The sequence below is a fragment of the Ictalurus furcatus genome, chromosome 29, assembly GCF_023375685.1.
Source record: "Ictalurus furcatus strain D&B chromosome 29, Billie_1.0, whole genome shotgun sequence".
NCBI lineage: Eukaryota > Metazoa > Chordata > Actinopteri > Siluriformes > Ictaluridae > Ictalurus > Ictalurus furcatus.
The window spans coordinates 6,448,408-6,467,990 of NC_071283.1; the positions used below are offsets into that span (position 1 = coordinate 6,448,408).

Genomic DNA, 19,583 nt, shown 5'->3' on the forward strand with positions numbered 1-19,583 from the left:
CATTCTGTTTCTGGCAATCACTTCGTTATGTGATCGTTATGGCTTAGATCACATATCTTTCGATAAGCCCCACTGTGTTTACCACAAGCTATAGACACATTTAAATCCAAACAGTCGTCAGCCCGCACATTAGAATTGCTTTGCATAATGTTCTCAGTCTGGTTTGTGAACATGCATACATCGTAATTGTTGTCAGATGACAAGACAGCGTTAACATCAGATTGTAGACTAGGGCCTGTCAACGTTATGTTGATTAGACCCCCCATCACCAGCCAGCAGTCTGGAAAACGACACTATTTCAGCCATAATATCATGCAGAAATATAGTGGACGCAGCCAGGTCTGGCAGTTATCACACGCATATTTATACAGCGCCGTATCTCAAAACTATTAAATCTGAATCTCGGTACCACTGTATAACCACCAATATCGCCATCCTCTCTTACAATAGAATCAATAGCAGATGCGGATAACCCAAAATTTGGCTCCGAAGGATTAAACGTATGATACGATTTGCTGTCCGAACCCATACCCGCCTGTTGTGAATTTGAAGCATGGTCTAATAACGAAGTTGGAATTGATTCTGCTTGATCGTCCGTCATTGATCTTGCCATGTTTAATAATTCCAACAATGTATCAGTGGTAGACTCAGATCTATTCAGATCCTCCATTGTCCGAATTAAATACTGTACTGTTTCTGTGTTATAGCGCTGTTCAAAGGAACACAAACTGTCGTCACATTTTCTAGATTGAATTACTGCTCCCTGATTACAAACTGTTTCCCCACAATGCTTTGACATTTTTAACAGATTTTAAAATTTAAACAAAACTAGTAAAAATATCACATATAGTAAACAGAGTCGAATCAGCAATTAATACAGGCAAACGCACAGGTGTATGAAAAACGTATTGTACAACTCACCCAAGTTTTTTTTTTTGTTTGTTTTTTGTTTTGTTTAATGATTGTACAATCTGCTTTAACAATTCCGTCATCAGGTTTTGGTCATGACCAACGCGGCAATTCTCCCCAGCATGGAGTCTCTGGGTAGCTATAATATATTTATGCGAGATGGTGTGTCATTGTAATGTATCAGTAACAGATTGATTATAAAAACTCTGCTTCTTCTCAAGGCCGTCCAGGCACTCCTCGACAACAGCAAAACGCTTTTGTCCGCAACACGCCCCTCGATGGCCTTGAAACCGTTTTCTATCAGTTCAAATAAGGCTCTGTTGTCTATAATAGATGGTGACTCTCGACTGTAAGCTTCTTTTTTTTTATCAAGGTTTCTTTATTAACATTTTTCAAATTAAACATAGAACACCAACCAAACAGACAGAACAACCCCCTCCCCCCCCCTTCGTGCCAGACACAGAACATACATATTACATATTATAAAGCCAGACCACCATAGAAGAGAGCAAAAGAAACAAAATGATCACATAACAATACTGTTAGCATCCACGTCTCTGACAAAGAACAGAAAAGGTTGCCAGATTCTGTAAAATTTCCCAGTCGCCCCCCTGACAGTGTACCTAATCTATTCCAACTTAAGATGAGAAATGACTTCCCTGACCCAATGACCATACACTGGTGGAGCAGGATCCTTCCATCTAAACAATATTAATCTCCTGGCCAGGAGAGTGCAGGAGGACATCATGCTGGTCTCGCACCATCTAAAGGGAGTATTTCTCCGGGGTCACCCCAAACAACGCAATAAGAGGGGACGGCTGTACTACTCTTCCCAATATCTTAGTAAAGGTCTCAAATATAGATTGCCAGAATGTGTAAGCTTTGGACATGTCCAGAACATATGCAACAGAGTGGCTGGGGCCTGTCTGCATCGATCACGTGGGATCTATGTCGGAATTAATCTTCGAGAGTCTAGCTTTGGACCAATGCAGACGGTGAACAATTTTAAATTGGACAACTGCATGTCTGAGACATTGGAGGAGGAGAAAATCCCCTGGATTACCTTGCACCAATCAGCATCAGAAATTGATTCGCCTAAGTCCGCCTCCCATTTATTCTTAAGGAGATCCAGGGACGACAAATCATGCATGCTGAGTAGGTCATAGATAACCCTTATTGTCTGCTTCCTGGCCAGTTTACAGTTAAAAATTGCATCTAATAGCGAATTGGAAGGGCACAACGGGAAGGTGTCCGAATTTAAGGTCACAAAGCTTCTAAGCTGCAAATATTTATAAAAATGCAATCTGGGAATGTCATATTTCTGCATGAGCTGCTCGAATGAGACAAAAATGCCCTCAAAATAGAGATCAGACAGTAAGGCAGCTCCCTTTCTAGACCAAGTAACGAAAGTCTTATCCAACAAAGATGGGAGAAACAGATGATTATTTGCAATTGGCCCCATGAGTGACAAGTCCCCAAGAGAGAAAGATCTTCTAAACTGATTCCAAATTTTGATTGAGTGTACAACAACTGGATTAGAGGTAAAGCTAGACAGAGGTTGTGCGAATGGTAATTTAGCACACATTAGGGCCGCCGGGGAGGTGGACGCAATAGATGCCCCCTCCATAAGTGTCCATACAGGGGCTGCCACACTCTCCCCCATCCAGTACACAATGATCTTATATTAGCTGCCCAGTAGTAGTATATGAAGTTTGGGAGTGCCATCCCTCCCTTCGCTCGAGGTCTCTGCAATATATGCCTTTTGATCCAGGGTGGCTTTTTGTTCCAGATAAAGGCTGATATCTGATTGTTCAGTTTTGAAAAGAAGGATTTTGTAAGAAACACTGGGAAACACTGAAAAACATATAAAAATTTAGGCAGCACATTCATCTTTATAGTATTGATTCTGCCCCCCAGGGAGAGAGGCAGGGGATCCCACTGCTCAGTATCTTGCTTCAGATTAGTTAACATGGGCTGATAATTAGCAAGGTATAGGTCTTTATAACTATGCGTAACCCACACCCCAAGATACTTGAATTTCTTTAGACTAATTTTGAAAGGGAATGAGTCCAGGGGTACCTGGAGTGCCCCCTCCCCAACAGGCATCAGTTCACTTTTTTGAATATTGACCTTATAGCCCGATATTATACCAAAAACCTCGAGTAGGGTCATTAGTTCAGGGAGACTCTCAAGGGGCTGTGAAATGAACAATAGCATGTCGTCCGCGTACAAAGAAACTTTATGCTCTATCCCCGCATGCCGGATCCCCCTAATGTCAGCATTCTGTCTTAGCACCACAGCAAGTGGCTCCATTGCAATGGCAAATAGCAGTGGTGATGGAGGACATCCCTGTCTTGTACCCTGCTGGAGCTCGAAGTAGGTGGACAAATTATTATTAGTGCGAACAGCAGTCCTCGGAGACGTATATAGAAGTTTGATCCATGATATGAACCTGGGACCAAACCCAAACCTCTCCATCGCGCTGAAAAGATAGCCTCACTCCACCCAGTCAAATGCCTTTTCAGCGTCAGGTGAAAGCACCACTTCTGGGGTGCCAGGTGGGGAGGCAAAAAAGAGTATCGATTCCTAATAAAACCTGTTTGGTCCGGTGATATAATGGATGGAAGAACTCCCTCCAAGCGACGTGCCAGAGTTTTAGCAAGGATTTTAACATCGCTATTTAGTAAAGAAATTGGCCAGTAAGAGCTGCACTCAAGAGGGCTTTTGTCTTTCTTAAGGAGTAAGGAGATAACCGCTTCACGCATAGTAGATGGCAGAGCTCTCAAGGAGAACGACTCCTTGAAAACCGACAATAACAAAGGGGAGAGTTGCCTTGAAAACTTGTTATAGAAATCGTTTGGATAACCATCCGGTCCTGGGGACTTGCCGCTTTGCATAGAGCCAATCACCGATACTATCTCCCCAACTGAGAGGTCCTCCTCTAACCCTGCGGCTTCCCCTGGATCTAAGGACGGAACATGCAGGGTCTTAAAAAAGTCTTCCAATGCAGAAGGGTCTACAGATGGGCCGGAGCTGTATAGTGACATATAAAAAGCTTGAAAACTGGAGTTAATTTTATGATTATCTGTGCATTTTGAGCCCTGCTCATCATATTTCTATATCTCATATTTCAGAGATGGTCAGATTAGCAGTCCGCTGTCTTAGTTGGTCGGCGAGAATCCGTCCAGCCTTCTCCCCATGCTCATAAAACCTGTATTGTGATTTGGAGATAAGATACTCAGCCTGTTTCGTCGACAAAAGGTCAAACTCTGTCTGCAGTGACAAACGCCTCTTCCTAAAATCTGCAGAAGGTAGTTGGCTATGTGCCCTATCCAGCTCAAGTATCTCTTCCGCCAGTTCTTTAAGTCGAGCCATGTTCACTCTCTTCTGATTAGCACAGTATGAGATGACCTGACCTCGTAAATATGCCTTCAGTGACTCCCAAATCGTCAAGGAGGACATTCCAGGTGTTTGATTAATATCCAAAAAAAAAAATTTCAGATGCAATAAAACTAGTAAAAACATCATCCGACAGGAGCAGAGGATTGAGTCTCCAAGGGCGGTAATTGGATTGTGTATCTGGGATGCGCATTCTCATAGTCAAGGAGCATTGATCTGAAATAACCATGGGTCCATAATCACGTCTGTCTATGAGGGGAAGCATTCTTTTGTCCAAAAAGAAATAGTCTATACGGGAATATGTATTATGAACTGAGGAGAAAAAGGAGTAACTCCTGGAAGCAGGGTTGCGAAAACGCCATACGTCCACCACTCCGTACGACTCGAGGAAGAGCTGGATAGAACACGCTGCCCCCGACAGGGATGAGGATCTAGGTGAGCTACGATCCAACACAGGGGAAAGTGTACAGTTCATGTCACCGCCGAGGATAAGGTAATGCAATGACATATTCAGTAGGCGTGAAAAAAAATTTGTGAAGAACATTGAATCATCCCAGTTTGGTGCGTAAACACTGGCCAAGATGACCGGAAAAGTATAAATTTGCCCAACGACAATAACATAGCGCCCAGCGGGGTCAGCTTCCACACTTGTCATCGTAAATGGTGTATTTCTATCAATTAATATAGCTGCCCCCCTAGCCTTCGAATGGAAATTTGAATGAAATATCTGTCCTGACCACTCCCCTCCCAATCTAGCGTGGTCTGATGACCGTAGATGCGTCTCCTGAAGAAATGCAATATTTATATTAAGCCGTTTCAGATGTGTAAATACCTTCTTCCGCTTCAAAGGATGATTAAGTGCCTTAACATTCCAGCTCACGAAATTAACCATACTACCATCCGATCCTCTGGGAATACTGAAGTCAGTCATAATGAGAGAAGAAGAAAAAAAAGGTTAGATATCTGAGCCCTGTAGGGAACCTAGAATGACAGCAGATGGGCCACAACACAGATGTCTGGCAAATTAAACACAATAAATGACAAAGTCTGGCACACCCTCCCATAACCCCACCCCCACCCCACCCCCCACAGCACCTACAGGAACAGGGTGCTCACCATACCCACCCAAAACAAATCCACACATTCAGTGCTTGTGTGGGGGAACTCTATAGAGCCACAGCCCAAGCTCCCACCGAACCCCTGGTACGAAAAGTAAATTGAGAAAGTGCATCCTATCACAGTGTAGAAACATACACCCTATCATAGCGTATATAACAGAAAATAAGACAGCAGAGTTGTCCATCTTCCTTGTTACAGTAGAAGTCTGATCAAACAGTTATCATCCAGTCAGAGTTCAGAGACGATGAATTAGCCGGGGCAACATTACTCACTCAGCCCTCTACAGTAGTAATGATATTCTTCTTGACGTAGCTCATCGCTTTGCTTGCATCTATGAACTCCTTTTCTTCTCTGTTGAACGTAATACGGAGACGGGCTGGAAACACGATGCCATACCAAACCCCCTATCAGTTACGGAGCAACTTCCTGACCTCATTGAAGGCCGCCCTGGCCTTAGCGACACTCGCGGTATAATCTGGAAAGATAGCAATCGTCTCACCGTTACGCTGGAGCAGAGCTCGAGAGCGCGCTCGGCTCAGTACCTCAACGCAGTCCTGGTAGTAGTGGAGTTTGGCTATGATGGCGCGTGGTTTCCCATCCTTCCTCACAGGACCCAGGCTTCTATGAGAGCAGTCCACAAGCACATCCCTATCCAGCTGTAGTATTTCTCTCAGTAGCTCCAAGACCGATGTTGTGGAGCTGGATCCATTCGCTTCCGCCACCCCCAGAATTCTGATATTACATCTCCTCAGTCTCCCCTCCATGTCCTCACACTTGTTTCTGAGTCCACTCACCTCCACTGCCAGGTCCTTCACCGTAGTTTGTAAGACTGCCACTTCGTCCGACCAGGTCGTTAGCCCACCTTCCACCTCTTTAATTGCGGCTGGTCAATCTCGGAGTGAATTGTGGCCGTATTGTTTCGTATTTCCACTTTCACTGCTTGCAACTCGCTCTTAAGAAAGTCGAAACCTTCAGCAAGTGCACTTTTCAGCTCAGTTTTTATCACCGCAGCAATGTCAGCCCTAAGTGAAAGTAGAATATCCGTCTTCAATGATTCAGCGTCTAACTCTTGGCTGTTCGATGGGGACGGGGCTCCGAGCCCGGAGAGGCAGCAGAACTCGCGGCCGAGGCGGTAGTGGGCCTAGATTTGGTTGACTCTGTGAATGTATACTTCCGCAAGTTTGCCGCCATCTTCACGCAAATATACGCACAATGAAATTAAGAAAACGTGTTAGAAACAGGGTTTGCTAGTATTTAACTATGAAGAAACACTTATTAACTTAAAAAAAACATAAGTTCAACGGGAGCTCAAACAAAACCCGACCTACTCCATTTCCCGCTCGACAGCGCCCCCCCGACTGTAAGCTTCTTGATTTGAAGATAGAGCCTCAGAGTCGTTGTCTCCCGCAGTCCGACATTCGCTGGCACGCGTTTCTCCATGAACCGGGAAAAATGCACAAGCATCCCACGATCCTAACAACTCGTGATCCCAGCTCAAAACGGAGTCTATATCGCGCAGTTCAGAGGCAGCCCGTTCACTCACAACTGACTCTGGGGAAAAAAGTAAACATGAATTAGGAATTCATTACAAATTAGGATGATAACACTTTTTTTTATTTATTTTTTTTTTTTAAGACATGCTACATACTGTCTGCCGACTCGGGGGAAGTTCTTGACTGCTTGCGCTTAGGCATTGTAGATGTCACTAGGCCTATGTCTCTCAAACATTCGGCAGTCGGGGGATGGATCTGAGCGACCGTAACTGATTTACACTTATTCTTTCTAGGCTTTGTTGATATACTCCGATCGCTAGCATCCACCACATGATTTTTGAACTCTGGAGCACTGATCTTGTTTACAAGATTTGACAATCCTTGAGGAGTAAACAAACAAACATACAAAAACATAAGAAAACAGCATAAAACCACATTTAAAGATAACCGTCAAATAACTAATTATTATGACATTTACTGAGCACTGGGTTATCTGAACTGACTCGCGGAACCGCTTCACTCGAGGTCGATCCTTAGTGTAAAATAAAAGCATAATCATTCTACACATACACAACACATCATACATAGGCACAAATACTTATAAAATAATAACACATGTACGTACCGCTTGCCTTGTTCAGAAACTTAATATCATCAACGATGTCCAGATTAGACACAATGTCAGCATCACCTGTAGCGTTAGAGACCTGTTTAACCATTACAAACAGTCCCATGACACATAACACATAATAATGTATTACACATAATAATGTGTAATAATAATAAAACAACACTTACTGTTACGATAGACAGCCATCTACTCTTTGAAATATTCCTCAAAATAAAACAAAACGATTCGTCTAAATTACACAGCACAAACACTGGTACACAGCTGCGATCTTAGAAACTTCTGCGTGATTGACTCCATTTTTAAACAGAGCTTACGTATTGGTGGGGGTTTCGTAAAGCCATTAACACCCCCAGACACTAACTCATTATCATAAACAAACTGATAGGATTACACCACATCCCTGTTCATAAAATAAGTGTGCCCCACAAACTGTTGGTCAGGAAAAAACACAAAGAGTTATAAATGAGATGCACATAGCCTACAGAACATGCTGCCTGTGAAACACATGTGGATGGGGTCAGGTTTAGAGAGAGAGGTGATTCAGTTTTTAACATCATTAATGGGAGCGAAACAGGGGGAGGGAGAGAGAGAGAGAGTGCACGCACACACACACAATGCGTCTCCTGACATAATACCCATAGACTCCTCTTAAGAGACTCTCACACACACAGCAAATTGCCAAGTATACGCACAGTTGCCTTTTGTCTCTGTCATTACAAAGCCTTGATACCATGTTTATTTATCTGGTTTTGACTTTGTTTTCATTCCTGACCTTGTCTCTTTGCCTTGCCTAGCTTGGACTGTTTGCCTGATCGATTGACCCTTGCCTGTCTATGTGTATTGATTTCTGCTTGATCCTTTGGATTTGTTAATTTATTAAACTGCCATACCTGCACTTGTTTGCATCTGTGCCTCCATTACGTGACAGCAAGGATGCCCTCTGCCTCCCTTGCTATTTGTTCTAGCCATAGAACCCTTAGCTATAGATATAAGAGAGCACAAAGATATTTCAGGTTAAACAGTATGTGAATATGAACATCAAATTTCCTTATATGCAGACAATATTATACTTTTCTTGGCTAATCTAAAGGACAGCATCCCCATTTATCAATTTCCCTTGATATCCAAGTTGTTTGTGGGGAAGCAAGAGGTACATTGTCTATGGGAATGTCCAAAGATACAGTACTTTTGGAAGGAGGATGTTACATGAATAGCTTATGTAATTGTCCCTTTGTGTACTTGGAATTTATCCAGAGGATTATGTAGTTACTTTGCAGCAGTCATTGCTTATTGACTTTGGGCTTCTACAAGCCAGAAGTATAATTGCACTTCTCTGGAAAAAAATTGGAACCACCTTCCATAACAATGTGGACAAATGAACTGACAGCTACTGTAGTCTTGCTCTGGAGAAACTGACATGCCTTGTGAAATGCAAAGGAGGATATTTTTCACTTTTGTGGAATCCCTAAATAGACTTTTTGAAAGGACAAATTACACAGTGAATGGACAAGATAGCCCACTTCATTACTTAGTTTTTATTTTCTTTATTTTCTTTATTATTTATTTGTTATATATTTTTAAAACTTTTTCTGTTGTAATTATGTTTGTAAGTGTTTTTGATATAAAATCATTAATCTCACAAAATAGTTAATGTCACCATGCATTGCAAGCAACAGTCAACACTAATAATATGATGTAATATTGTGTTATTGTCAAAGCGTTTGCCCTGTCGTTTAGAGATCGTGAGTTCAAATCCTGATTATGCCACAGCCGCAAATCTCTCTGTGGCTCTCTCTGTGGCCAGGAGAACTCCTGCATGTGGATATGGGTGGAATGTGTCACAATGTCCCCTGATGCTGCATCAAAAAGATGCAGTCAACTGGCTTCACATGCCTCAGAGAAAGCATGTGGCTCATGTGTAGGAGGTGTAGTCCACAATGCCAGTGACCTTACAGATACAGCAGTTGTTGAAAGAGTCATCAGTGGTGGGTAGAGAGACTCCAATGATTTCAGGCATTTTCACAATTCACTGTAGAATGTTGCGGTTTGAAACTGTGCTGTTCCCATACCAAACAGTGAGACATAATTCCACTGTACATTCAGTATGTTCAGTGATGGGTCATAGCCATATGCACATGCCAATAGTGATTCATTTTCTTAGTGCCATGAACTGGCAACTGGAAGTGAGGCTTATAAACCAAACTGTTTAATTTTCTTCTTAAAGTGCTAATCAGATTCATACTTAATTTGGTCACATAAATCACAGGCCAAATCTGGTCCGCAGCCTTGTTTCATTTGGCCTGCATGAACTTGGAAACAAATAATACCAAAATGGACCATAGTACACTGCTGTTCAACATTTTCACACTATACAGGGTTCACCGCAGACCCATAGCATTGCAATCTGTAGATCAGCTACCATAAACCACTGTATATATGCACACTCCGGTTTCTACCATGGCTGGCTTGACCACTGTCTGAAATGCGGATTAAACTCAACTCTTGTGTGATGCGCTTGATGAAAGTCACACTCGTGGTTTAAAATAATGCAGAAGCAGATCAGGTGTTTTGCTGCCAGTGGCATAATCAGAAATTAATTTAGGTGGGATGAGGAAATATACAAAATAAATTCATAATTGTTTTCCTGATCTGATCAATTAAATTAGTAAATTGTAATAGTAAATAATAATAGTAATAAAAGTTTCAGAAACATTTTTCTTGGATTCATACACAATTATACACACAGCATATTTAATCACACATTCTCATACATACATCACATATACTAGCATCATCATTTCAGTTAAAATGACAGTGTTTCACAGCCTACAAAGCCACCCTATTGCTTATTACCTAAAAGGGCATATACTTTAATACGTAATGGTAGACTTTCTTTTTCGTGTAAAAACATCTATTTTAATTTCAGAGCCTAGGTTATTGATGTTAGTTAACAGAATATGTTAAATATGAAATAAATAAATAAAATAAAAAGTGCTGATGTGGCTTGGGCAGAATTCGACACCCTGATTTTGACAGTTAAGGCGATAAATTACAGTATCCATACAGTGCCCTCCACTAATATTGGCACCTTTGGTAAATATGAGCAAAGAAGGCTGTGAAAAATTGTCTTTATTGTATAACCTTCTGTTTTTTTGTTAAAAAAATTCACAAAAATACTCTGATCTCATGGATATCAAACAATTGCAAACAAAACACAGGTTTATCCAAAAAAAATTAAATCTTTGTTAAATATAGGTGTGCAACAATTATTGGTACCCTTTTAGTCAATACTTTGTGCTTCCTCCCAATTTTGAGGTCCATGCTGGTGTTCACCCCACAGGTTTTCTATGGGTTTCAAGTCAGGGGACTAGGATGGCCATGGCAGGACCTTGATTTTGTTTTCTGTAATCATTATTGTGTTGATTTTGATGTATGATTTGGATCATTGTCCTGCTGGAAGATCCAACCATGGCCCTTTCTGGCAGAGGCAGTTAGGTTTTCATTTAATATCTGTTGATATTTGATAGAGTTCATGATGCCATGTCCAGGTCCTCTGGCAGAAAAACAGCCCCAAAACATTAAAGAGCCACCACGATATTTAACCGTGGACATGAAGTACTTTTTCTATGTGTGTGTCAAACCCACCTCTGGTGCTTATTGCCAAAAAGCTCTATTTTGGTTTCATCTGACCATAGAACCCAATCCCATTTGAAGTTCTAGTAGTGTCTGGCAAACTGAAGATGCTTGAGTTTGTTTTTGGATAAGCGACTTTTTTCTTGAAACCCTTGCAAACAACTTGTGGTGATGTAAGTGAGTTCAGATAGGGTTGCACAATTAATCGAATATCGATCTCGATTACGACTTTGACTGCCCACGATTAAATGAACATGATTGACTGCGATATTGACGTTTAAAGTTCGTCCTCCGCTCATAGAAAACTCCGCTGCAGATCAAATCAAGCGCTTCCTAAACTTACAGCCAATCACATAGAGAGGCGCGGGGATGACGGCATTTTGTCATGCCAAACCCGGAAATGGAATTAGCATTTTAGCGCTCGAGCAGCCAGTTTCGCTGCGAGCTCCAGTGCTTGCACGAGGGGAAATCATGACATTAACATGATGCTAAATGGCACTACAGAGGTTGTCGGGGACATTAAACCTCATCACGCCAAACAGGAAAAAACTTTGCAGATAAACTCTGGGCTCTACAGTGTGACCATTTCACTCGCGTTTGCGACTGAACAGTACGTTGTGCGACTGAATAAATATTTATTCACACCGGTGGGAGTGACCTGTTCGGAGTTGTATAATACAATCGGAATAAAAACTACAGGAAGTCCAAAATGCATCTACAAATATAGATAAAAAAAATAGATGATATAATAACTTCATAAAATATAAATAAAATGAGAAATTAAATAGTGTTTAATTAGTATGGGTTGCATTTAATATCAATTTGACTTTAAGCTTAGTTTACTATTTCCATAGAAAGCTATTAGCCTTTTTCCTAATATGGATCATGCTTGTGTTAGTCTACTTTTAATTAGGACTCTATTGTTTAAGATATTTAAAAATAAATATTTTATGCTTGTTTATTTATCAATTAACCAACAGTATTTCTCATTGCTATTATTTTAATTCAATTAACAGTGACCATGAGCAGAGAGCTTACATTTAACTGTTTGACAGACCTCCTGATTAAAGCTTAAACAAAAAAAAAGATTGGTATCTGGATCGGTTTCAGTCGCAAAAATCCTGATCGGTGCATCCCTAATGAGCACCATTAAACTAAAACGCTTTGCATCTGACGGGTAAATGAACTCAGCCAATCACATCCTATATGAGATTATTCAGATATATACACAATATACACAGAGCGGTTCGAGAACTGACTCCAGCCCAGAACCATGACAGTGGAAAATGTCTAATAGTGTAGCTTTAAATATATTTAAGAGGAGCAGACTTCAAAGACTGAACATTGATGTTTATTGTATTTGTTTACAAGGTAAACAGGTTAGCGGTTGTTTTTTGCACACAGTCTGTAAAATTAACTGAAAATATTACATTTAGTTTATCAGAAGGTAAATTAATTTGTCATGGCTCAAGCTATGTTCCTAAATTCTGTCATAATTGACCAGCTCAAGTTTTCTCATGCCTACTTGTGTGTTATATTGTGGCACATTAATGTTACCATCTCTAAAAACAATAATAATAATAATTTAAAAAAAAACTTCAACTGTGCTCCTAAATTTTTGTAATTAGGTTCAGAAGTGCTCCTAAAAGAAACTGTCTTGCGTCTCTCCACCTGTAAACACTGTTATTGCCTTTTCTGCATTCACCTGAATTGTTTTCATTTGGTTGCATATTGTAATATTTGATCACATATTTTCATTTGGTTGATGGCATTTTTATTTCTACTTATCCTATATTTTGGGTACAATTTTATTTATATTCTGCTTCTATGAGCTGATGCACTTTAAGGATCAGTCTAATTTGATGCAAAGATTTGTACATTAGCAGGAATGTAGCAAAATATGGAGGTGAAATCAGCGATCTTTTTATTTAAATGTGAAAGTGCAATAAAAATATGTTGTCCCTAAAATCAATGAATAATCGTGATAAATAATTGAGATCTCAATATTGATCAAATTAATTGGGATTATAATTTTGGCCATAATCGTGCAGCCCTAAATTCAGATTGTAGTTTTGGAGACTTTCTTACCCCAAGACACAGCTAACTTCTGCAATTCTGAAGCTGTGATCTTTGGAGATTTTTTGTCCACTTGAGCCATCCTCTTCACAGTGCGTTGAGACAATATATACACACCTCCAATTCCAGGTTGATTCATAACATTTCCAATTGACTGGAACTTCTTAATTAATGCCCTGATGGTGGAAAGGGGCATTTTCAATGCTTGTGCTATTTTCTTATAGCCACTTCCCATTTTGTGAAGCTCAACAACCTTTTGCCACACATCACAGCTATATTCCTTAGTTTTACCCATTGTTATGAATGACTAAGGGAAGCAGGCCTATGTGTGACCTCATATTTATACTCCTGTGAAACAGGAAGTCATGGTTGAACAATTTCCAACCATGTTCCTAGTCACCCAGGTGTACTAAACAAAAATTAAATATCAATGGGAATATACTTCAAATATATTTTGCTCATATGAATTCATAGGGGTACCAAGAATTGTTGCACACCTATATTTAAGAAAGAGATATATATATATCTATCTATATATATATATATATATATATATATATATATATATATATATATATATATATATATATATATATTGATATATATAGATATATATATATATAGATAGATATATAGATAGATATATATATCTCTTTGCAATCGTTTGATATCCATGAGAGCAGAGAATTTTTGTGATTTTTTTTAACAAAAGATAAAAAGGTTAAACAAAAAAGGTTTTTTGTTAAACAAGGTTAAACAATAACAATTTTTCACAGCCTTCTTTGCTCATATTTACCCTGGGTGCCAATATTAGTAAAAATAGGAAAAGTAAATGTCTTAAAAGTACTTTATACCGCTACTGTATGTATCGTGAAATACCAAAAAATCTACAGGCCATGCAGAAAGACATAAAATTCACAATTTTGGTGAAGCCAGTTTGGTGCACTCATATGTTTTATAAACCATGTGGTTAAGGTTTTTGACAGTGGAAGATCATTCAATGGTTATATCTTCAGTTGGGCATTAGTTGTACATTGAATGGGTGTATGGGTACAGGTAAGGTATTTGACACCATTCAATTTGTGTTTGTTTTTTTCTCTCTCCAGGGGGAGAAAGGAGATCCAGGTGTGATGGGAGAAATAGGACAGAAGGGAGAGAAAGGAGATGCAGTATGTGATGCACACACTCTCTCGTTCTCTCTTGCTCTTTCATACACACACACACACACACACACACACACACACACACAAATTATTCATTTTTTTTCAGTCTGGTATAAAACAGGAACTGCTTCCCCTCACAGGGTCAACCAGGTCAAGAGGGTGCCCTTGGCATTAAAGGACAGAAGGTACTGTGTGTGTGTTTGTGCAAGGGGGAATATGGCAATTGTGTTAAAACAGGTTTATTGTCTTTTCATCTAATTCACTGTGTTCTTTTCATTACTTCATTAGGGTGAAGTTGGCCTCAGAGGACCCCCAGGCCCAGTAAGTATTTAGTAGATCCACACACACACACACACACACACACACACACACACACACAATAAAGAAAGGCAATCATATAAACATGCACATTGTAATTATGATACACGTGCTCATAAAATGGCTCGAGGGCTATGATTGAGTTCCATATTTGTACGGAATACCTTTTGAAACAAGCAGTCAGGGAGGAAGTGTATACATAGACTGATATCTACAACAGTTAATAGCAGTTGGAGCGTAACAGACTCACCATTGGATTAGCAAACACGCTAAATGTAGCCGGGAGTTTAAGGCAGGAGTAAAGAGGATTTCTCACCGCAATATTAACTATTGCAACCTTGTCACTGTCACAGTGATTCAGTAAGGCATATTTTTCCTGTGGGGAATGAGGAAAGCTGTTTAACAAAAGGCAATGAAATAAAGCTGTATGAAGAAACAGTAAGTTACATACAGTATCTAACTATGGTTCTATGATTAGCTCATAACTACTGGTGTTTTCCATTTTCCCACCTGCTTGTTCCCTAACACTAGTGACTATGACCTCATATGTGTAGCCCTTAAAATACTGATACTGATTCTTGTTCAGGGTAAAATTCCCTTAAATACTGATGCTGATCCTGTTGTTGATGAGAATCACTCAGTCTATTAGTACTGTACACAATTAATGAAGGGAATCACTCAGTCTATTAGTACTGTACCCAATTAAGAATGAGAATCATTCGATCTAACACTGTACACTATTGAGAATGAAAATTGCTCAAGGTACTGCTACTGCCTTCTAGACAAGCCTTCCAATACAGTAAAGTTGATCATTTTCTCATCTCCACATTGTTTCCTTATTCTAGTGAGCCCTAAAGTCACATTAGTTGCCTGCTTCAGTCTTTGCTCCACTCCTGCAGTGTAGGGGGAGGTTGCTAAATAGGCAGTTGTTCTTCTATCGCATTTGGCATTATCCTGCAAATAGTGCAATGATCATGTCCATCATCCAACTCAGTTGGGTTTTTTGCAGAACGAACTACTCAATGAAATACAGAGAATCATTGATATACTGGGGGGTGGGGTAGAATTTAGTTTGTAAAGGTTTAAAATTTGCAGTAGTCATGGAATGACTCACGTATAAACACACACACACACACACACAAACCATATTTTCCCGGTATTGTTACTTGTTTGACATTAACGATGTATTAAAATAAAATTTCTGTACTGCCGTTATGCTTTTCCTCTCCTGTTTCTAATAGTAAATGTTTATTTGACAGCCTTCTATGAATAATAATATAAATTGTTGGATAAATTGTTGGTGCAGCTCTATCTAGAACATATTTAATATTAAGAATAATATGCCACATGCAAAAGGCAGAGAGTCTTTGGCAGGTGCTGTTAGATCAGTCTAGTTTATATAGGTACTACTCATCTTACAAATTCAAGACATGTAAAATGGCAAAGGTTTGTCATAAGCTAGCTTATTATTTATTGCTGAATGATTTCAGCCAGTATAGTCCTGTAGAATTGGGACAATTAATATATTGTTTTGGAATATTACCAAATAAAGGCCCGGTAATATGAATACAATACCAATTACTGATAATAGTTTTGTATTAAAAATCTCTAAGGTGGATGGAAACTGCTTCTTTTCTTAAAGTTGTAATAAGGTTGCTAACTTTATCTTGGTGATTGATAGCTATATTACTCTCATAATTCATTTTGGGATATCTTGTTGATATCCTAAAGCAATGTAGACTAACCTAGTAAACAACTGTTTCTAAACAACATATCGGTTCCTCACTACCTTTCCTCAAGTCATAAAATATGTCAATAGTCAACATGAACTGAATGTCAGATTGTAATAGGACTAGGAACAGGTTGATATTCTACAGATGGTCTAGTCTGTGCTGTCTGGTCTGTGCTGCCTTGCAGGTGATGACAGCGCATGGGCTCAGACACCTCTCTGTACCAGTAGGTTTGCTCTTTACTAGAATATTAATTCTACAAAAATTGTTATATACTTCATAATCCATAACACATCTTTAAGGAAGGGGTCAGCATTTTTTAATGACTTGACAGGATTGAGTGGGCATAGAGAGACTGAGTTGATGAGTTATTACTTGCCACTAAAGATTAAATAAGTCAGTATGTTACAACTATTTCCTGTCTGATTACCTCTGCTTTCCACAACAAGTAATGGGTGAAACAAATTACAAAAATGTTGATGAAAATTGATCAACCTTTCCCTTTACAATTTTATATATCTTGTCTTGTTTTATTTTGGATAACGTAACTAGATGCAATGTAACTATAAAGGTAGTTTTACTTAAGTTAGAAAATAGCATACATGTAAATTCAAAATAAATTATCAACAGAAAAAAATAGAATTGTTGTGAAAGGTATTTCCTCCTACTTACATTGTTTTGAGATGTATTCACTCAACCTTGATGTATTTCTTAAACAATTTAATGGAAAAACAGGATAAAAATTTGGAGGGGACTTTTCACAACAATGAATATTGATAAAGCCTGAGCACTAACCATCTTTTCATTTTATCACATTAGAGTGAAGCAGGGGAGAAGGGTGAAAAGGGGGAAAAGGGAGACCTGGTGAGTGTCCATAGCAGATAGTTTGCTTTTAGTAACAGACTAAACAATTGCAATAATTATATTTCTCTCAAAAGTGTACAAAGCACTTCTACAGTGGTGTGTGAAAGTTTGTGAACCCTTTAGAATGTTGTATATATTTGCATAAATATGACCTAAAACAACATCAGATTTTGACACAAGACAAAAGTTATTGAGGAAAATGATCCAATATTGCATATCTGTGAGTGGCAAAAGTATGTGAATCGTTGCTTTCAGTAAGTGTGACCCCCTTATGCAGCAATAACTGCAAGTAAACATTTCAAGTAACTGTTGATCAGTCCTGCACATCATCTTGGAGGAATTTTAGCCTACTCCTCAATACAGAACAGCTTCAACTCTGGGATGTTCATGGATTTCCTAAATGAACTCCTTGCTTCAGGTCCTTCCACAACATTCTATTCTATTAATTTTATTTTTTTCTTGTGTGCTTGTGTGCTTAGGGTCGTTGACTTGTTGCATGACCCAATTTCTCATGAGAATCAGTGAATGAGTATGATGTGCTGACATTTTCCTTTATAATTTGCTGGTATAATTCAGAATTCATTGTTCCACCAATGATGGCAAGTCATCAAAACAGGTCCAAACCATGGTACTACCACCACCAGGTTTCACAGATGGGATAAGGTTCTTGTGCTGGAATGTACTGTAATGGTTTCCTTTCTTCAAACATAATGCTTCTCATTTAAACCAAAAAGTTCTATTTTGGTCTCATCCGTCCACAAAACTTTTTCCAATACCCTTCTGGCTTGTCCATGTGATCTTTAGCAAATGAAGACAGACAGCAATATTCTTTTCAGAGAGCAGTGACTTTCTCCTTGCAACCCTGCCATGCACACCATTGTTGTTTAGTGTTCTCCTGATGGTGGACTCATGAACATTAACATTAGCCAATGTGAGAGGCCTTTAGTTATTTAGAAGTTGGGTTACTTTGTAATCTCACAGACTATTACATGTCTTGCTTTTGGAGTGATCTTTGTTGTTTGACCACTCCTGGGGAGGGTAAGAATGGTCTTGAATGTCCCCCATTTGTACACAATCTGTCTGACTGTGGATTGGTGGAGTCCAGACTCTTTAGAGATGGTTTTCTTACCTTTTCCAGCATGATGAGCATCAACACCTCTTTTTCTGAGGTCCTCAGAAATCTCCTTTGTTCATGCCATGATACACATCCACAAACATGTGTTGTGAAGATCAGACTTTGATAGATCCCTGTTCTTTAAATAAAACATGGTGATCACTCACAGCTGACTGTCATTCCACTGATTGAAAACAACTGACTCTAATTTCACCTTCAGATCAATTTCTAATCCTACAGGCTCACATACTTTTGCCACTCACAGATATGTAATATTGGATAATTTTCTTCAATAAATAAATGATCAAGTATTATATTTGTTTGTTGATTTAGGTCATATTTATGCAGAAATATAAAAAAAAATTGTACACAAACTTTCAAGCACCACTGTATATGAGAAAAGAAAGCATTTACTTGATTTCAGCACTTTGAATAGATTCAGTATAATCTTAGTCAGTTGCTGGTTTCAAGAAATGGAAACAAAAGTGAAAGTTCTGAAAGATTAAGTTAAAATACACAAAGACACAACAAAAAACAGCTCCAGCACTAAAATGTAATTGTGTTGTTTTGAAGGACTTAAAGTATCACTATAAATTTGCTTACAGATGTTGTCTTATTTTTTACCAGGGCGAAAAAGGCATTCCAGGGCTGCCAGGTGTCAAGGTAAAGCATAAAATAACATAACGTAAACCAACATGATCTGTTTTTGTGGCCTATGGGTATTTGGACAATAACACAATTTTCATTATTTTGCCTCTGTACACCACCACAATGGATTTGAAATGAAGCAATCAGGATGTGATAGAAGTGTAGATTTTTAGAATACATGGCATCATGGACCCTATCAAATATCAACAGATATTAAATGAAAACCTGACTGCCTCTTCCAGAAAGCTTAAAATTGGCCATGGTTGTATCTTCCAGCAGGTCAGTGATTCAAGACATACATCAAAATCAACACAAAAATGGTTTACTGACCACAAAATCAAGGTCCTGCCATTGCCATCCTAGTCCCCTGACTTGAAACCCATAGAAAACCTGTGGGGTGCATTAAAGAGGAGAGTCCACCTGTGTGTACCTCGAAATTTGAAGGATCCCTTGCCATGTATTCTCCAACATCATCAGGCATTATTG

At 39.2% G+C, this 19,583-nt stretch overlaps 1 protein-coding gene across 6 annotated transcripts in view; it reads left to right on the forward strand.

The window, feature by feature from the left end:
• The window catches only part of LOC128604273 (collagen alpha-1(XIX) chain-like), a 250,103-nt gene that overhangs the window by 118,982 nt on the left and 111,538 nt on the right, over window positions 1-19,583 (forward strand). For all 6 annotated transcript variants that reach the window (XR_008385160.1, XM_053619275.1, XM_053619277.1 and 3 more), the window contains 6 exons: window positions 14,367-14,429; window positions 14,564-14,608; window positions 14,712-14,744; window positions 16,659-16,697; window positions 17,291-17,335; window positions 19,077-19,112. Coding sequence is in view for 5 of the 6 variants with exons in the window: in XM_053619275.1 (XP_053475250.1) it covers window positions 14,367-14,429; window positions 14,564-14,608; window positions 14,712-14,744; window positions 16,659-16,697; window positions 17,291-17,335; window positions 19,077-19,112 (261 nt within the window). In the remaining variant the exon portion in view is untranslated. The remainder of the gene's footprint in view (window positions 1-14,366; window positions 14,430-14,563; window positions 14,609-14,711; window positions 14,745-16,658; window positions 16,698-17,290; window positions 17,336-19,076; window positions 19,113-19,583) is intronic.